Source organism: Tursiops truncatus, chromosome 7, assembly GCF_011762595.2.
Source record: "Tursiops truncatus isolate mTurTru1 chromosome 7, mTurTru1.mat.Y, whole genome shotgun sequence".
Classification (NCBI taxonomy): domain Eukaryota; kingdom Metazoa; phylum Chordata; class Mammalia; order Artiodactyla; family Delphinidae; genus Tursiops; species Tursiops truncatus.
In genome coordinates, this window is record NC_047040.1 from 78,319,446 (window position 1) to 78,336,991 (window position 17,546).

A 17,546-nucleotide genomic window follows, 5' to 3' on the forward strand; every position below is an offset into this window, starting at 1 on the left:
AAGGTCTTTAATCCATTTTGAGTTTATTTTTGTGTATGGTGTTAGGGAGTGTTCTAATTTCATTCTTTTACATGTAGCTGTCCAGTTTTCCCAGCACCACTTATTGAAGAGGCTGTCTTTCTCCATTGTATACCCTTGCCTCCTTTGTCATAGATTAGTTGACCATAGGTGCATGGGTTTATCTCTGGGCTTTCTATCCTGTTCCATTGATCTATATTTCTGTTTTTGTACCAGTACCATACTGTCTTGATTACTGTAGCTTTGTGGTATAGTCTGAAGTCAGGGAGTCTGATTCCTCCAGCTCTGTTTTTTTCCCTCAAGATTGCTTTGGCTATTTGGGGTCTTTTGTGTTTCCATACAAATTTTTAGATTGTTTGTTCTAGTTCTGTAAAAAATGCCATAGGTAATTTGATAGGGATTGCATTGAATCCATAGATTGCTTTGGGTAGTATAGTCATTTTCACAATATTGATTCTTCCAATCCAAGAGCATGGTATATCTCTCTATCTGTTTGTGTCATCTTTGATTTCTTTCATTAGTGTCTCACCGTTTTCTGAGTACAGGTCTTTTACCTCCTTAGGTAGGTTTATTCCTAGGTATTTTATTCTTTTTGCTGCAATGGTGAATGGGATTGTTTCCTTAATTTCTCTTTCTGATCTTTCATTCGTGTATAGGAATGCAAGAGATTTCTGTGTATTAATTTTGTATCCTGCAACTTTACCAGATGCATTGATTAGCTCTAGTAGTTTTATGGTGGCATCTTTAGGATTCTCTATGTATAGTATCATGTCATCTGCAAACAGTGAAACTTTTACTTCTTCTTTTCCAATTTGTATTCCTTTTATTTCTTTTTCTTCTCTGATTGCCGTGGCTAGGACTTCCAAAACTATGTTGAATAGTAGTGGTGAGAGTGGACATCCTTGTCTTGTTCCTGATCTTAGAGGAAATGCTTTCAGTTTTTCACCATTGAGAATGATGTTTGCTGTGGGTTTGTCATATATGGCCTTTATTATGTTGAGGTAGGTTCCTTCTATGCCTACTTTCTGGAGAGTTTATATCATAAATGGTGTTGAATTTTGTCAAAAGCTTTTTCTGCATCTACTGAGATGATCATATAGTTTTTTTCTTCAATTTGTTAATATGGTGTATCACATTGATTTGCATATATTGAAGAATCCTTGTATCCTGGGGATATATCCCACTTGATCATGGTGTATGATCCTTTTAATGTGTTGATGGATTCTGTTTGCTAGTATTTTGTTGAGGATTTTTGCATCTATGTTCATCAGTGATATTGGTCTGTAATTTACTTTTTTTGAGACACCTTTGTCTGGTTTTGGTATCAGGGTGATGGTGGCCTCATAGAATGAGTTTGGGAGTGTTCATTCCTCTGCAGTTTTTTGAAAGAGTTTGAGAAGGGTGGGTGTTAGCTGTTCTCTAAATGTTTGATAGAATTCACCTGTGAAGCCATCTGGTCCTGGACTTTTGTTTGTTGGAAGATTTTTAATCACAGTTTCAATTTCATTACTTGTGATTGGTCTGTTCATATTTTCTATTTCTTCCCAGTTCAGTCTTGGAAGGTTATACCTTTCCAAGAATTTGTCCATTTCTTCCAGGTTGTCCATTTTATTGGCATAGAGTTGCTTGCAGTAGTCCCTTAGGATGCTTTGTGTTTCTGTGGTGTCCATTGTAACTTCTCCTTTTTCATTTCTAATTTTATTGATTTGAGTCCTCTCCCTCTTTTTCTTGATGACTTAGGCTAAAGGGTTATCAATTTTGTTTATCTTCTCAAAGAACCAGCTTTTAGTTTTATTGATCTTTGCTATTGTTTTCTTTGTATCTATTTCATTTATTTCTGCTCTGATCTTTATGATTTCTTTCCTTCTACTAACTTTGGGTTTTGTTTGTTCTTCTTTCTCTAGTTCCTTTAGGTGTAAGGTTAGATTGGTTTTTTTGAGACTTTTCTTGTTTCTTGAGGTAGGCCTGTATTGCTATAAACTTCCCTCTTAGGACTGCTTTTCCTGCATCCGATAGGTTTTGGAACATCATGTTTTAGTTGTAATTTGTCTCTAGGTATTTTTTGATTTCCTCTTTGATTTCTTCAGTGATCTCTTGGTTATTTAGTAACATTTTGTTTAGCCTCCATGTGTTTTGTGTTTTTTACGTTTTTTTCCTGTAATTTATTTCTAATCTCATAGCGTTGTGGTTGGAAAAGATGGTTGATATGATTTCAATTTTTTTTAATTTACCAAGGCTTGATTTGTGACCCAAGAGGTGATCTATACTGGAGAATGTTCTGTGTGCACTTGAGAAGAAAGTGTAATCTGCTGTTTTTGGATGGAATGTCCTATAAATATCAAGTAAATCTATCTGGTCTATTGTGTCATTTAAAGCTTGTGTTTCCTTAGTAATAATCTGTTTAGATGATCTGTCCATTGTTGTAAGTGAGGTGTTAAAGTCCCCACTATTACTGTGTTACTGTTAATTTCCTCTTTTATAGCTATTAGCAGTTGCCTTATGTATTGAGGTGTTCCTATCTTGGGTGCATATATATTTATAATTGTTATATCTTCTTCTTGGATTGATCCCTTGATCATTATGTAGTGTCCTTCCTTGTCTCTTGTAACATTCTTTATTTTAAAGTCTATTTTATCTGATACGAGTATTGCTACTCCAGCTTTCTTTTGATTTCCATTTGCATGGAATATCTTTTTCCATTCCCTCACTTTCAGTCTGTATGTGTCCGTAGGTCTGAAGTGGGTCTCTTGTAGATGGCATCTATACGGGTCTTGTTTTTGTATCCATTCAGTGAGCCTGTGTCTTTTGGTTGGAGCATTTAATCCATCACGTTTAAGGCAATTATTGATATGTATGTTGCTATTACCATTTTCTTAATTGTTATGGGTTTGGTTTTGTCGGTCCTTTTCTTCTCTTGTGTTTCCCACTTAGAGACGTTCCTTTAGCATTTGTTGTAGAGCTGGTTTGGTGATGCTGAATTCTCTTAGCTTTTGCTTGTCTGTAAAGTTTTTGATTTCTCCATCGAATCTGAATGAGATCCTTGCCGGGTAGAGTAATCTTAGTTGTAGGTTCTTCCCTTTCATAACTTTAAATATATTGTGCCACTCCCTTTTGGCTTGTAGAGTTTCTGCTGAGCAATCAGCTGTTAACCTTGTTGGAGTTCCCTTGTATGTTATTTGTCGTTTTTCCCTTGTTCCTTTCAATAATTTTTCTTTGTCTTTAATTTTTGTCAGTTTGATTACCATGTGTCTTGGTGTGCTTCTCCTTGGGTTTATCCTGCCTGGCACTGTGTGCTTCCTGGACTTGGGTGGCTATTTCCTTTCCCATGTTAGGGAAGTTTTTGACTATAATCTCTTCAAATATTTTCTTGGGTCTTTTCTCTCTCTTTTCTGCTTCTGGGACCCCTATGATGTGAATTTTGTTGCGTTTAATGTTGTCCCAGAGGTCTCTTTGGCTGTCTTCATTTTTTTTCATTCTTTTTTCTTTATTCTGTTCCACAGCAGTGAATTCCAATATTCTGTCTTCCAGGTCAGTTATCTGTTCTTCTGCCTCAGTTATTCTGCTATTGATTCCTTCTAGTGTATTTTTCATTTCAGTTATTGTATTGTTCATTTCTGTTTGTTTGTTCTTTAATTCTTCTAGGTGGCTGTTCTTTAATTCTTCTAGGTCTTTGTTAAACATTTCTTGCATCTTCTCAATCTTTACCTCCATTCTTTTTCCGAGGTCCTGGATCATCTTCACTATCATTATTCTGAATTCTTTTTCTGGAAGGTTGCCTATCTCCACTCCATTTAGTTGTTTTTCTGGGGTTTTATCTTGTTCCTTCATCTGGTACATAGTCCTCTGCCCTTTCATTTTGTCTGTCTTTCTGTGAATGTGGTTTTTGTTCCATAGGCTGCATAATTGTTCTTCTTGCTTCTGCTGTCTGCCCTCTGGTGGATGAGGCTATCTAAGAGGCTTGTGCAAGCTTCCTGATGGGAGGGACTGGTGGTGGATAGAGCTGGCTGTTGCTCGGGTGGGCAGATCTCAGTTAAACTTTAATCTGCTTGACTGATGATGGGTGGGGCTGGGTTCCCTCCTGTTGGTTGTTTGGCCTGAGGCAACCCAACACTGGAGCCTACTGGGCTCTTTGGTGAGGCTAATGGCAGACTCTGGGAGGGCTCACACCAAGGAGTACTTCCCAGAACTTCTGCTGCCAGTGTGCTTGTCCCCACGGTGAGCCACAGCCACCCCCCTCTGCTGGAGACCCTCCAACACTAGCAGGTAGATCTGGTTCAGTCTCCTATGGGGTCACTGCTCCTTCCCCTGGGTCCTGATGTGCACACTACTTTGTGTGTGTCCTCCAAGAGTGGAGTCTCTGTTTCCCCCAGTCCTGTCGAAGTCCTGCAGTCAAATCCTGCTAACCTTCAAAGTCTGATTCTCTAGGAATTCCTCCTCCTGTTGCCGGACCCCCAGGTTGGGAAGCCTGACGTGGGGCTCAGAACCTTCACTCCAGTGGGTGGACTTCTGTGGTATCAGTGTTCTCCAGTTTGTGAGTCACCCATCCAGCAGTTATGGGATTTGATTTTATTGTGATTGCGCCCCTCCTACCATCTCATTGTGGCTTCTCCTTTGTCTTTGGATGTGGGGTATCTTTTTTGGTGAGTTCCAGTGTCTCCCTGTTGATGATTGTTCAGTAGTTACTTGTGATTCCAGTGCTGTTGCAACAGGGAGTGAGCGCACATCCTTCTACTCTGCCATCTTTGGGGAATGAGTCTTAAGTTCCTTTTCTGTATCTTAGGAAATCCAGTGGAAATTCTTCTTCAAGTCTTGGAGAAATGGTATCAGGGACATTTCGAGCAACCCCCACATCAACAGGTGAGGGTTTCAGTTAGACCTTTTTTTAATGGAATGTATTCCTTTCTTAATATTTGAAAGTACATGCAAGTATTTTTACTAATTTGGAAGCAATTTAAAGACTTGACTTAAAGATTTTTCTACTTAACTTTTCATTGCTCATTTGCTTTCTATGGTCATTTGATTTGATTTAAAGGGTATTTGTGGTACTAGAAATTCAGATCATGCAATATAATTTTGTAAAATCTTATTTGCCCTCTATTTTATAAATCATTCAGAAGCAAGTTCATTATTCCACCCAGAAACCCAGCAGACTTTAAGATGGTGAGGGCCAACCAATTAAAAAGTTTTTACAAAGTTGTAAAGTCTGAAGAAAATGCTCTATTTAAGTCTCCATGTAAAACTTTAGGGTGTGTTGGTACAGCCTGGGCTGTGGAGGTGGAGAGGGTTGAAGCAGAGAATGAGGTTGAGCCCAGATGACCTCACTTCTGTTTGGACAGCAGATAACTGAGCCCTGGAATTAATGGTAATGAAGAGACAGTGGTGGCCCAATCCGGAGTTGTGTATTTAGAAACTGTGGAGGTATTCAAGCAGGAATTTTTCTTCCACCACGTTCCCTGACTCCTATAGGCTCATTTCATTCCGCCCAGAATTGATGCTGCATTAAGTCATCCAGGATTACCAATTCAGAATGACAGATCCAAGGTCTATCCTGGTCTATCCTAACTGCAGGAAACTGGATTGATTCTGGAACAGATCTGAGTATGTGGGTCCTTGTTCATGTGAATCCTGATTTCCATGGCTCTGAGCCAAACTCTGGGTCTCTGGGTTGTCCGCAAATGGACTGCACCTGATTGGGTGGCCACAAAGCCACTTTAATCAGATATTGAGTATATTCTGCCTCATCCCCATTTGTTGGACATTTAGGTCATTGCAGCTTTTCACTATTACAAACAAGAAAGAACAGGAATAACTGATTATAAACTTACTTGACATTAAGAGCAACATAGTAGGAAAAATGTGTCAATATTCTGGAAAGTGAGCAGAAAGACTTAAGAACACAAAAAGAACCGCAAAATTTTTTGATAATTCACCAAAATTACAAATCCAAAAATAACTAGTGAGTGAGGTAATGATCATTACTATCCAAATTGTTATTCTAAGTTTCTTTTTATCAAATTTGATTTGTCCAAGTTGCTGTCAGCCACACTGCATGGTGTGTCCAGCACAGGAACAACCCATGGCCTGTGAGTGGCCCAGCCAATGTTATTATGAAATCCACCCTCCCCACCCCACGTGAAATCAGGATATAAGCCCATTCTAACGGAGAGGAAGTTGTCTGTTTTTGCATTTGTCTTCAAAATTGGCCCGACCAGTATGAAATAGTAGAGTGGTGCTTTGCAGAGTGGGTGAATTGGAAAATGACGAAAATGACAGGGACAAATTGGTACATTCTTCCTTCTTTTAAAAGCATGTGCTAACAATGACAGAGATTGCATATTTTGATATGGCTCTCATTGTTGTCTTTTAGCAAAACAGAAGCAAAAAGTGGTAAGTTGTGTTTCCTTTTTAAATCTGCTGTGAAGGTTTCTATCCATACATGCCTGCAATGCTCCATTTCAGTGACCCAAATGGCTATAAAATAAGGGAGGAGTCTCCTTGGTGGGACCTGTGGTCATCATTTCTCATTTGACCTGAGGATTGTGAATGTTGTGGCTGTGGAGGAGGTGTGCTGACCCTCCCCTTGTCACGCGTGTCCAATCATCTTTTTCAGACGGAGCACATCCCTCCCTACGATGTTGTGCCATCCATGCGTCCGGTGGTGTTAGTGGGGCCGTCACTGAAGGGTTATGAGGTACAATACCAGTCTGTTACGCTTCAGTTCTTGATCAAGAACCTAGGTGACAGCCATTTGGAGCTTGCTTCTCAGGGTCTGCCTTCACACGGGTCCTAACAGAAGCCAGCCCTCAGCTCGTGAAGGCAGGAGGTGCAGCGTGGGGCTTACGTGGCCCTTCACTCTTTCTTCCCTCCCTGGCCCACTTCTTGCCTTTCATGTATTACAGTGTTCAGAAATAGCTCCCTCAAAATATTTATAATGGGAAGTTCTTGTCAAAAATTTGCTCTGCATTCAATTCAAAGAAAAGGATTTTTTCTGTCTCAACTGTTCCCGTTGCTATTAGAAATAATAGAGTATGAACAGCACAAGGGAACATACAGGCAATATGCCAGCAAACCTCACCTCAGAGCACCAACAGATCTCACCTTGCTGCGTGCTCAAGACAATGGCATATTCCACCAAACATTTCTCTGCTTCTTTACTTTAAAGACCATATTAAAGAAAAAAAAAAAAAACTCCACTAGAAGTATTAGTGAACTCCTTCAGAGATTAATTAAACAAAACCATGCAAAAAGGAAAAGAGTAAAGACTTAGATCACTGCATTTCAGATGTTGCCATTTTGGCTTTATGCCAGCGTGGATAAGAATAAGTGGGTAGGACATTAAAATCTGAAGGTGGGCAACCTCCAAGGCACCCTTCCCACTGAGTTAGCATAGTGGCTGGCACATAGTAGGCATTCAGTACACATTTGTTGAGTGAATTAATGAGTCTCTTTGAGGCAGATTTAAGAATCCCATCTCCTTCTCCCCCACCCTCCCTTTTCCCCTTCTCCTTCCTCTCCTCCTCTCTCCCCTTCTCAATGGGGAACATCAGAAAAAGAGCAGGAGAGCGGGGTACAGAAATCCAGCCCGAGGCGTGGAGAATTTCCACCGACTTGCACAGACTAGCAGGAGGCAGAGCCCCAGGCTGGCCTGAGGAGCTCTAGCTGCTCCTCACTGAAGGCAGGCACCACTCAGGTGCGCCAAGGATAGGCTGCACCTGCGCACAGAGCTAGCCTATCGTGGACTCTCGGTGGCAGTTCCACCCCCTAAAAGGAGATGAGGGTTTGCCTTGGATCTAGTGAACACTGCTGGTTCATGCCTCAACACCCTGGAGGAGAACCAAGGGGGGAAGTTGAGTAAGTGCAGCTGGTTAAGTATGACAGACTCTGTCCACGGTCACCTGCCCTGTCCCACCTCCACCAGACAAGTGGCTGTGATCAGATCTTGGCTCCATCAGAATGCCTTCCCTTTCAGCTCTCTCACTTTTGACTTCTCTCTCTCTCTCTGCGTGTGTTTGCCTCATTCTTTTTTTTTTTCACCTCTGCAAAGGTCACAGACATGATGCAGAAAGCCCTCTTTGATTTCCTGAAGCACAGGTTTGATGGGAGGTGAGGCATACAGATGCTTTTGTATTCTTTATTTTCCTTTAACCAAACATGAATGATAAATTGATTTGTGGATCTATGTTTCTGGTGATTGCAGATGTTCTCTAATTAAAAGTTAACTCAATGTTCAGGGGAGAATACAATGAAAGTGTTCTGAAAATATGAAGTTATGACGTATAGCATTGAATCCCTTAAAGAAAAAGGACCTTGAGAAGGAAAATTATCCATTTGTTTTATTTATATGTATGTGTTAGTCTTTATTTTCTCACTTGTTAGTGAACTCATACCAAGCTTATGTTTATAAAAAATAATGAAAATATAGAATATTTCTGACAAATATGGTGCCTCACTGGTCAAGATGGGTAGTATCATTTGGGAATTGTACGTGTGCATGCATGTATGCGTGTGTATCATATGAAGGTATAAAGTACTGAATTTCCTTAAAAGAAGAGCACAAGAAATGTTTTCATCATAAGTTTCCAAAAATGACTATTTTGTAGGGAATAGTACTTCTTTGGATGTTCAGTTCTGGGTTTGTTTTATTAGAAATTTCATTGCTATTTTATGGGTTTCTTTTGTATGTATCCTATCCCCCTATGACCCATTATCAACAGGGCTCAGTCTTTAACCATCAGAAAATTTTATCATTTAAGTTTTATGAAAAATATCTGGAAAGAGTTTCTGTATTTTGCAGAGAAACGGTAAAAAGTCCATACTGACTCAATACTAAGTACCAAGCTCTTTCACAATTCAGAATGCACTCCATGTAAAAATAATACGTGCAAATACCTGAAGACTTATTAGAAATGAAGAAAACTTAGTGTGTACTAAGTATGGTTAAATGCATCCAGCTTACCAAATATTTAAGTATTTGAAGACATTTTTTAAATATCCACAAATAGATTTTTTTAAATATAGTATTTTAAGAAAAAAGCAAACATGATAATGCTTTAAGTACAAATTGTATACATTTGTCAAAAGAAAAACCTTCTGGATAATTGTGTTTGAAATATTTGTTAGTTTCTGGGACTATATACAAAGAAAATAAACTGAGATTTTAGTTCCAATCATTGAGATTTTAGTTCAAGAAAGCAGAATGCTTCAGTGCCATTATATGAATTGCTAAGTATCTTAGTACAGGCCAGGCTGCCTTAATAAGTAGAGCCCAAAATGTGTAATGAATCAAACACAATGGAAGCTTAGTGTTGCTCATTTAATAGTCTGAGGCAGGTGTTCCTCAGCTGGGAAGGTGGGTAGTGTGGAGGAGGGAAGGACTGGGCAAAATGTTTGTCCTGCCTGTCATTTGGGACCCTTGACCTGGGGTTGGTCTCTCCAATTAGCTGTAGAGAGAGGAGCAAGCTGGCCTGGAAGTGACTTCACATCATTCTCACATTTCATTGGCTAGAACTTAGTCATGTGGCCACACCTAATTGCAAAGGAGGCTGGGAATTGCAGTCTAGCTGTGTGCCCAAGAGGAAGAGTAAATGGCTTTTGCTGAACAAATAATAGTCTGCCACATTTATCTAGTGGACACAAAGGGCTTAATAAGAAAGTCATGGATGTATCCTATTCTCTGTTTTTTTGTTTCTGTTTTTTTTTTTTAAACAAATAGGCAGAGAATGAAGTAATTTCAGAGAAAACAAGTGAAAAGCACTGAGTACTAGACTCTTGGAGTTGGAAGGAAATGTAAAAGTCCTTTTAGGCTAATCTCTTATGTCCCCAAACCACAAGTAGATGGATAACCTTCTTCTGTTGGAAAACTTTTGACTACTGGGAAATTACTTCTTAAAAAAGCATTACAAAGAAACAGCTGAACTCTGACTCGTTAAGTTAATAATATTGGTGTTGGTCCTTGCCTCTGATGACAGACGCCATCACCCTTACCCTCATGCAGCTCTCCCTGGGTTGGCCGCAGCTGACATGCCTGGCTCAGTCAATCACACTTCCTTCAGCTGTGCTTAGAGTCACATGGTTCTAACCTGCAGTGCCTTTATTAAAGGAAGTTCTGAGAAGTGCCTCATCCTGTGGCCCCATAATAGCCCTTGAGCTGAACAAATGCCATCCTATACGCAATCAGCTTCTGTTAGATTGTTTTGGTCCCCACTTAACATCCCTGTAAGCAGCAGTATAATTAAAGGTTTGAAAGGTAGGACCTATGGAAAAGAAGAAAGGAATTATTATAATTTAGCAAAGAGAAAGTGAATGACTTAATTACTGCCTTCAAGAATGAAGAATCTGAGGTTCTTCCTCAATCTTCAGACCCAAAAAGAGGAAATGCATTTAATTGTAAGAGCAGAGATTTACCAGCTAGAGTTACCTGATTCACCAAGCACTTGTACACACTATTGAAGTTGGTTTTAGTAGAAATAGAAATAAAATTTCAATGCCAAGTGTTCCATGGGATCTGATGGCACAGCAGAGGGTCTGGAGATATGAGGAAGAATACAGCAGCAGCAAAAGTAATAGCTGGAGAAAGAGACTCAGCCCTAGAGAGATCTGACGTATGGCAGAGTTGGAGAAAGCTAGATATTAAAAGTGGGAGTAGGAGAGTGGATTTGCTTTCAAATTAGAAGAGGCCAGTGTAGCAGAAAAATGATAATGAATTCGTTGGTTGAGTATATATAGAGAGACTTTGGTAAGGAAGAAGAAATGTGCAATGTGGATACACAATGACTCTGACATGTCTGCTGTGTGGGGAATATCCTTACATTCTGAGCCATGACAATCTGCTGTGTTATGTTTTACCAATTAATAAAAGGAGAGAAAACAACAAATAGTCTTTAATTGAAACCAGCCAAGAGAACAATTACACAGTGGGCTTTTGCACAGCAATACATAAACAATATGTTCTAGTGGAAACCTACACAGTGTTTTGTTGGCTGTGAATGCAGTAGGTCAGACAAAATAGGATAAAGTCTTTTCTTTTTCAGAAAGAGCCTAAAAAGCAAAAAAAAAAAAAAAACAACAACAAAAAAAAACACGGCTAAAAGGCTTGCTTCTTCAATACCGTTTTTCAGATCTTGGCTAAAAAATAATTCAACAACTTGGATTAAAATCCAACATTGACTATTACAGAATCATATGCTTATTTTTTTTATGATACCTTAGAAATTATTTGAATCAGTTTAAAGCTACTTACTTATTTTACAATTTTATTGTTATTGTAGGGCCTAACTACAATCTATGTAAGAAAAATGGAAAGCACAATACTAAATACTTCCTGAGGGAACCCCTGTACATGTGGATCTCCACACATAGTGACAATTCCTATGCACAGATCATAAACTAAGTGAGCCTAACGGGCTGCTACAGTGGCACCAGCCTGGCAGGGACACAGTGGATGCACAATGGCATGGAGCTTTTCTCTCTTCATTTAACACCACAAACATTCAACGGGGATCATCCTTTCAGATGAGGTTTGTTCAGCTTGTTGAATCTACCATTCATAGGCTGAACAGCAAGCAGTCAAACCAATTGCAATTTGTTGACCTATGCTAATCATTTCAAATCCCAACAAAGTTGTAACTTTAGGCTTTTTGACAACTGGATCAGATCAGCTCTATGGCAGTTATAGGACACTTTGTAACTGACACGATTATGGCCCCAAATCATAAATGAACATACAAATAGGACATGAAGCTATTAGCCAAGGAATGCTTAAAAAAAAAAAAGGTTTGAGAAATAATTTGAAGAAAGGAGGCTAAGAATATAATTTAGGGAGACTCAAAGAAGTAGTATTTATTTATAAAAGGAAATGGCAACAGCTGATGCTATCACAAAGCAGCCAAGACATGGAAGATTTGCAGTCAACAAATGGGAAAGAACAATACAGTGCCTTCTGTTTCATAACCAATATCATCCTCTTATTATCTCCTCCTCCTACTCTCTATTCAAATGCAGACTCATCAGTGGACACTCAAGCACTAGAGATAATTAATTGAAAACTTTAATGCCAAATATGATTTTTCAAATTAGCAGATTTTGATTGCAACATGTCTGACCTTATTCTCCCATCCTCAAAGTATATATAAATTTCACAGACTCCAAGAATGGGAGAGTTCATGGTAGACTGCTACTTTTTTTTTTTTTTTTTTTTTTTTTTTGCGGTACACGGGCCTCTCACTGCTGTGGCCTCTCCCGTTGCGGAGCACAGGCTCCGGACGCGCAGGCTCAGCGGCCATGGCTCACGGGCCCAGCCGCTCCGCGGCATGTGGGATCTTCCCGGACCGGGGCACGAACCCGTGTCCCCTGCATCGGCAGGCGGACTCTCAACCACTGCTCCACCAGGGAAGCCCGACTGCTAACTTTTGAGGATAGAATATAAAGAAACTGTCTCCTTCAAGTCTCAAATCTCCAACAGCTACCTTGTATACATTATATATGTGCCTATCAACATAGGACACTATGAATAATTATTTAAGAAAGCACTTTTATATATTACCTGGTTTGCTCCTAATGACAATCCTGTGAGATAATTCAACAAAGCCACTATCACCACTTTATTGATTATGATATTGATGCTCAAAAGATGGCATGACTTGACCATGGTCACACAACCAGCCAAGAGGAAGACCCAGGAAGAGTACCGAGGTCTACATATGCCTTCCATTCCTGTTCTCCTGACAGTTTGCTGTCTGATCTTTGGAATGTTTTCCCTTTGTAAAGGAAGTCTAAGCGTTTTAATAAAAACTAATATACTAACAGGGTTGCATATTAGATGTGGCAAGGATAGAGTTTAAAAGGATCTTTAGCTGTTCCATTATCAACATGGAAATACTAATTATTGTCGAATGTGCGTCTCACCTAAGAGTAATGTCTTTCCATAGAAAAATCACAGAAAACTAATACTCATAGCACATGATGGACTGCGGAAATAATGAATTCCAAACCAGAAATAAGCAACAATTAGGGTTCAGATTTACTAGATTTAGAGATATATATACAGTCTGCTGGGGAACTGCACTTCTGTTTGTCTTTTATCTCCGGGCTAGTAATTACTGACACTACATCACAAAAAAGTTTCCAAGGGAACTTTTTAGAGATGTATATCAAATAAGATACATAGAAGTACTGAAAGAAACTAGAGGATATGAGTATAGCAAGAAAAGAAATAGAAAGGGTATAACTTTAAGTAAAAAAAAAAGTAAATAGACTAGCATTTAATGATGAATGTAATTACATTGCTGGGGAGCCTTTTAAAAAACAAAAGAAGTTTGGATTTGGTGTCTGAGTTTGATAATAGTAAGCATCTTTGCATGGAAAATAAAAACTCCTGCTTTGTCTTATTAGAGGGTTTCTGGAGCTGTGTCTGTCTTCTCCTGAGCTGTTTCATAATGTGTATTTTTATTAAGAAATAACCTATATTAACAAATTAGCTGCTATTTTATTGACCAAGAAAAGAAGAAAAAGAACCTTTTATTGTCCACACCTTTTCCTGGTTTGGGAATACATGAAGCAGGGTTTTTTTTTTTCCATTTTTGTGTATGTGTGTTATTGTTTTGTTTTTTTGGTAAAACTTTGGATGTGTCTGAAAATGGCTTGGTAAAAGTGTGTTAAAACCCAGAAAAAAATAAGAGTGCACATCTGTTGATGATCCTTTCAAGTTTTAAGAACCAAGAGTCCCTATTTGGCTAGTACAGAGCTAGCAAATTTGATTTTCACTGAAGCAGAGTAGACTCTTTGGGCCCTCTAAAAATCATTATTCTAGAAGGTTGAATTCTGTCCCTAAACCAACCCACTTGTCTCCAGTCATATATTTGAATTGCTCTGGAAATTAACTGTATGTTTCTAACCAGCAACCCCATTCTTAAAACTACAAACAAAAAAACCAGAAACTCAGAAATAAGCAAATCCTCTTCTGTAGGTACAAGGAGCTATGACCGCAAAGACTACCTATGAGATTTTATGCCTCAAGGGCAGCAGCCAACTGAGTAATGGAGACTCAGATGTGGACTTCACTGACTTTAACCTGATTTAGATCTTGACCATCTCTCAGCATGTGGCCAAGATCTGCACTTGATGATGTGGCTGGTATCAGGAGATTCAGCGTTGCTGGAGAAGAAAACTGAAACTGTAAGAGAATTATGAGTCAGGTGTCTAAGTACTGGCCTGGTGCTTGGGGACCTATACTTTAGACCTTCTTAGACTCTAAATAACCATGTGTAACTTCCTCTCTGTGTCTCACTTTTCTTCTTGATAAAATGAAGAAGTGGGACTTCCCTGCTGGTGCAGTGGTTAAGAATCCGCCTGCCAATTCAGGGGATACGGGTTCGAACCCTGGTCCGGGAAGATCCCACATGTCATGGAGCAACTAAGCCTGTGCGCCACAACTACTGAGCCTGTGCTTTAGAGCCCGCGAGACACAACTACTGAAGCCCGCACACCTAGAGCCCGTGCTCCACAACAAGAGAAGCCACCGCAATGAGAAGCCTGTGCACCACAACAAAGAGTAGCCCCTGCTCGCCACAACTAGAGAAAGCCCACGTGCAGCAACAAAGACCCAACACAGCCAAACATAAATTAATTAATTTTAAAAAATGAAGAAGTTGTACAGACCAGTGTTTTCCAATATCTTTTAGCAGTTGAACAAGTTCTTACAATGAAATCATAGATAAGCCCTCTGTGTAGAAAACGTAAATGCAGGGGTGTTTGCCTGGCATTGAGGGTCAGAAAGCTGGGGCCCTCCTGGCCTACTCAACCCCCATTTAACATTCTCAGTAGCCCAAGATGTATTTCACAAAATTCTTGATTTCTTCAGAAGACAATTTGAAGATGCCTCGAATAATTTATTAGAGCCTAAAAAATTCTAAGAAGTTAAAAAATTTTAAACTTCCTGACCATCTATAGCTTATATATACAACAATGCAAACAAGGAGTACTTTGCTTTAAAAGAGCATCAGAACTTTTGCACAGCCTGTTGCTTTAAAGAAATCATTTCCAACCATTTATGAAAAGGACTATTTTAAACTCTCCCCAAGGATTCAGGTCCCTGAAGTCAGGTGAAGAGTCTCCTGAGAGTGCTGACAGTGTTGTCCCCAAATAGGTGTGAGATGACATATGGCTCAATAATTGTTGCTAACTCTACCCTCTTCCCTGCTCCACCAGCTAGAGGCGTTTGAAAGTGGGGGAGAGTAAGTGCAGTGAGTACAAAAGGGAAGGGGCGGGACTCTTCTTGTCTCCTTCCTGGAACTCTGCCAAGTTTTGGATATAAGAATGAAGAAGGGCCCATGATGGCAGTAGCTGGCTTAGAGAGGCATTCTTTGCATTCTGCAGGGAGATCATAATCTGAAGTTGTGCAACCCCAGCTTAAAATAAAGAATTTTAAAATTATAAATTCCAGAGCTTCTCATCATATACAGATAGACCCCCGTCTCCATTCATTTGCAGTGTCTCGGTTTTATTCTTGTCTTGCATGACTGCAAGATACTTTCTAACTTACGGAAATCCTGGAACAATCCTTATATTGCCTTCAGCAATAGTGTCTTATTGCTGCCCACAATATGCATTCAAAGCAATATGCAAATATGCTGAAGAATCCTTGTGCCTGCCGAAGAGAAATCATATTTTTCATATTCTTAGAAATGAAACATTCCTTTGGGCCTGTGGCGAAATGCTTCATGTACCATGAGTTAACTGTTGAGCATCAGGAATGCAACACAGCTGATTGTCTTTGATGATTGGAATGAAGAGGATTTCCCCCTTTGACCAGCAGCATTGATGCACCTGGGCAGAGCATTTGCCGTTCCTGAAAGTCTTGTTCAAGAGCAAATCAACTGTGAATTGTGGGGAAATTGTATTGCTGCTTCCTAGAAAGAGCATGGTTTATTCGTATGTTTTGATTCCCTCCTGGTATGGTGTGTATTATAAGGAGAATTCGGCAAGGCAGACAATAGTGGAGGAAGAGCTGCATTTTTCCTGGAGTCTTTTTTTGTTAAATAGTCAAAACCTTCCTCCATTCTGCTCTGCCTGTATTTTAATGCTAGCGAAATCCTATTTAAAAATACTTGTGGCCAATGTTTATTATACTGTGGTTGCAGTATAGTATGTGAGGCGGTTATTAAGTACTGTGGTTATAAATCTCTTGGAGAGCCCCACGACATTTTTACTGGCTTGTTCTGTTCTGTGTTCCTATTCATAGGATATCAATAACAAGAGTGACAGCTGACATTTCTCTTGCTAAGAGGTCTGTCCTAAATAATCCCAGCAAGAGAGCAATAATTGAACGCTCAAACACTCGGTCCAGCTTAGGTAAGATGTTCAAATGTGGTACTGCGCTCTCAGACCGGGGTGACACATGTTGCATTTGTGAATGTCTTTCCAATTTGCCCATTTTCCCCATTCTGAAGGGGGAAGCGCTGATTAACTGACAAGAAGGCTAGCCATGGAAAAGCAGGGAGCAGAGTCCTGCAGTAGCCTGAGACTCCTCTTTCTCAGCTCCAGTCACTTAGCTAATTAGTAGTCTGGTAGGAAGAATCCTCAACAGGTTGTCCTCCTCTGTTACTGCCTCAACACGCGAAACCACTCATCCCTGCTTTGCCTGAGCTTCTCAATGAGGCTAATGATATCTGTCATACCCAAGTCACAGCTGGCATGAAAGGAAATGAGATGTCCACCTTTCCCAGATCCTTAGAAGGAAGCTAGATAATGATGTTCTCAGTGTGGTTTCTGCTGCCAGCTGGTGCCCAGAGTAGTCACATCCCTAAGTGGAAGTAGCAACCACCATTAATACCGTTCAGGGAGTTTAAACATGTCTTTCCTGGTGAACCGATCAGAAAGCATCCTGAAATTCACCACGATGGAGAAGAAAAAGCACTATATGTGATTAGTTCCGTCAAGCCATGCAGGAGCAAGGCTGTGGAGGATGGATTCACCAACCACAGAAGTGGGTCCAGGCCGCAGGAGAATCATATCACTCATCTCAAAAGCCTGTTTGTGGTTTCTATGGTGGCCCAGAGTGGTGTAGTCCACTTATAACTCTCTTTTGCATTCACATTCTGAGGGCAACTTGTTTACTGCCCTATTCCTCATGGACAGAGTAGGAAAGACAGGGTTTTTCTATGCCACTACATTTTTTTTTTAAAACTACTTAAATGAGCTCTGTAGGTGATAGAAAACTTTTTCTAAAATTAGGGTTTCTAAGATAGATTGCATGCCCAAATATCCCATCAAGTGTCCATTGAAGGCTATGCCAAGAATTGTGCAGGTGGAAAGAGACGAGTGTCATCTCTATTCCTGGCCTGGGATTGGCACATGGTAATTGCTCAATAAATGTTTGTTGGATGGCTGCTTTTTGAAAGAATGCTGAACCTACCAAATGGGACAGTTGTCAGCGTTTGTGAGAGCAGGATCCCAGACATCGGTGGTTCCTTCTTTAGTTCTGTATTTAGAGCCTTCCACAGACAGAGTGAAACACTCTTAAAGGCACAGTA

The 17,546-nt window shown here is 39.9% G+C and overlaps 1 protein-coding gene across 2 annotated transcripts in view; it reads left to right on the forward strand.

Moving 5' to 3' along the window:
• CACNB4 (calcium voltage-gated channel auxiliary subunit beta 4) overlaps positions 1–17,546 on the forward strand; it is a 266,634-nt gene that overhangs the window by 226,035 nt on the left and 23,053 nt on the right. The window contains exons 6-10 of one of the 2 annotated variants that reach the window (XM_073807709.1): positions 4,799–4,875; positions 6,386–6,405; positions 6,629–6,709; positions 8,063–8,121; positions 16,256–16,365. In XM_073807709.1, coding sequence (XP_073663810.1) covers positions 4,799–4,875; positions 6,386–6,405; positions 6,629–6,709; positions 8,063–8,121; positions 16,256–16,365 — 347 coding nt within the window. The remainder of the gene's footprint in view (positions 1–4,798; positions 4,876–6,385; positions 6,406–6,628; positions 6,710–8,062; positions 8,122–16,255; positions 16,366–17,546) is intronic. The other variant, XM_073807708.1, reaches the window with a different exon arrangement.